This window comes from Halyomorpha halys, unplaced genomic scaffold (genome assembly GCF_000696795.3).
Source record: "Halyomorpha halys isolate HHAL.00 unplaced genomic scaffold, Hhal_1.1 Scaffold33.1, whole genome shotgun sequence".
Lineage (NCBI taxonomy): Eukaryota > Metazoa > Arthropoda > Insecta > Hemiptera > Pentatomidae > Halyomorpha > Halyomorpha halys.
Genome location: NW_027109698.1, coordinates 1,390,926 through 1,392,783, shown reverse-complemented (window position 1 = coordinate 1,392,783; position 1,858 = coordinate 1,390,926). Strand labels below are relative to the sequence as shown.

The following is a 1,858-nucleotide window of genomic DNA, read 5'->3' as shown; positions in this document are numbered from 1 at the left end:
GCATTACCTGTAAGATCCACATGAGGGTACACAATACACTAACTGGTGGCGGGCGTTGGAGTGCTGCTTATATATAAGACCTTTCTCTCTCCCTCTACCGGTGGTAGGGGTGTAAGTCTGTCTGTTTGGCTACTGTAACAGATTAACTACTCATCCTAACAAGTATCTTGACAATTATATCAACTACTCTAACTATGATCAAGAAGATGTTGATCATCTTCCGATATGGATTTTAATTGGTCACGAGAGTACCGTTTTCAGCTAGATTTGGAAGAAGTTGAATTTCGCCAATAGTCGAATTTAAATTTAGTAGTACGTTTATATAAGAGTGTAAATGTAAATAAAGATTATATTATTTTATTTATTTTTTCACATGGTTTGATTATGTTCATTTTCTTTATTATTCTGTTTGTATATATTTTAAGAGAGATTTTATTAATTTTTATGTGGTTTTTTTTTTTTCAAAATTCTATATTTTCATCTTTGAACACAAATTAAAAGCAGTGGCAATAAATTTTCATATAGAATTACATCGAAAATTTCTCAGAATCAACTAAAAAGAGCAAGGGTCTTATTTCTGTAGCATTTTCCTAGAATTTGTTTGTTTGCTCTTCAATCCATTTCTCTGTTTCCCCCTTCCCATGGTCCTTTCTCATCTTATTCTTGTTTCGCTCCCCTAGTTTAATTACAATTACTAATAACTTGTTATTGAACAGCTATGTTTCTCTAAGTACATTTTTTGTACATAATTTAACATAATTTCTTTAAAATATTATTCATATAATATATAATAAATACATATTTCTGTAACTTTTTTTAAGTTATAAAATTACTAATCAATTAGTAATTTATATTGTTGAATAATACATAATTTATAAATACATATTATTTACATATTTTTTTAAATATTTGAAAATTTATTAGCACATATTTATGTACCTATTTCGGACATAAAAATCCTATTCCTATTAATCACTATTAGCTATTGTTCACAACTGTGTGGTGGATTGTAATATCTATCAATAATTAAATTTAAAAAATAGTACGTTAAGGATTATTTTTTTTTAAATAGAGAATAGAGGGAAAAGACATGTTCAGGTTCGATTTTCATCATAAAATATTTCATTCATTTTATATATATACTAAGCAATTTAAGCTTATACCATTGAATTACTTATTTTTTCCCCATCCTAAGGCGTTTCAATTATTAATATTCAATTGAGAGTGCAATATGCTAATGACCTTGGATTTATATATTTGTTATTTCTGCAATTGGAACTATTTCTTTTTAACTATTGGATTTCTCATCAACGTATATCAGTATTTATTTCACACATTTTTTTCGATTTTTTTCTTTCAAATGAACTTGTAATTTATTGTCATTATTTATTTAGTCTTGAGAGGTCATTGGTTGGAGTAGTATTTCTAACATAATTTATTAATAGTAACTAAAATTATTTATCAAATATTACTTATGATTATACTTCAGAGATTTAGCTCATTTGATATATTCTTAATTTAAAATATGGACTTTATCAGGAGTTTACTAAGTAAATCTTTCTTCTGTAATAGCACAGAGATTACCATTAATATTCATTTCATTTGCTTACCAAAATTATAAAAAATAGTAAGGAATTCGTAGTCTGGCAACGAATAATATTTGTATTTAACAAACAAAATTAATCATAATGATAGGAATTGATTTTTAAATATATTCAATTAGTAATTGTCCTTCTTAATAAAGGATAATTTATTTATTTATTATTTCAAAGCATTGAATTTCCTATAGATCAGTTAATAAATTAAACCTTAGGAAATAGTTCTTTACCGTTTTAAAAATAAATCATGAACCATTTGC

The 1,858-nt window shown here is 25.7% G+C and overlaps 1 protein-coding gene across 1 annotated transcript in view; it reads right to left on the bottom strand.

Moving 5' to 3' along the window:
* LOC106685483 (uncharacterized) overlaps positions 1-25 on the bottom strand; it is a 35,976-nt gene extending 35,951 nt beyond the window's left edge. The window contains exon 1 of the mRNA XM_067047890.1: positions 8-25. Coding sequence (XP_066903991.1) covers positions 8-22 — 15 coding nt within the window. The 5' untranslated portion in view covers positions 23-25. The remainder of the gene's footprint in view (positions 1-7) is intronic.
* Between the last annotated feature and the right edge of the window lie 1,833 nt (positions 26-1,858).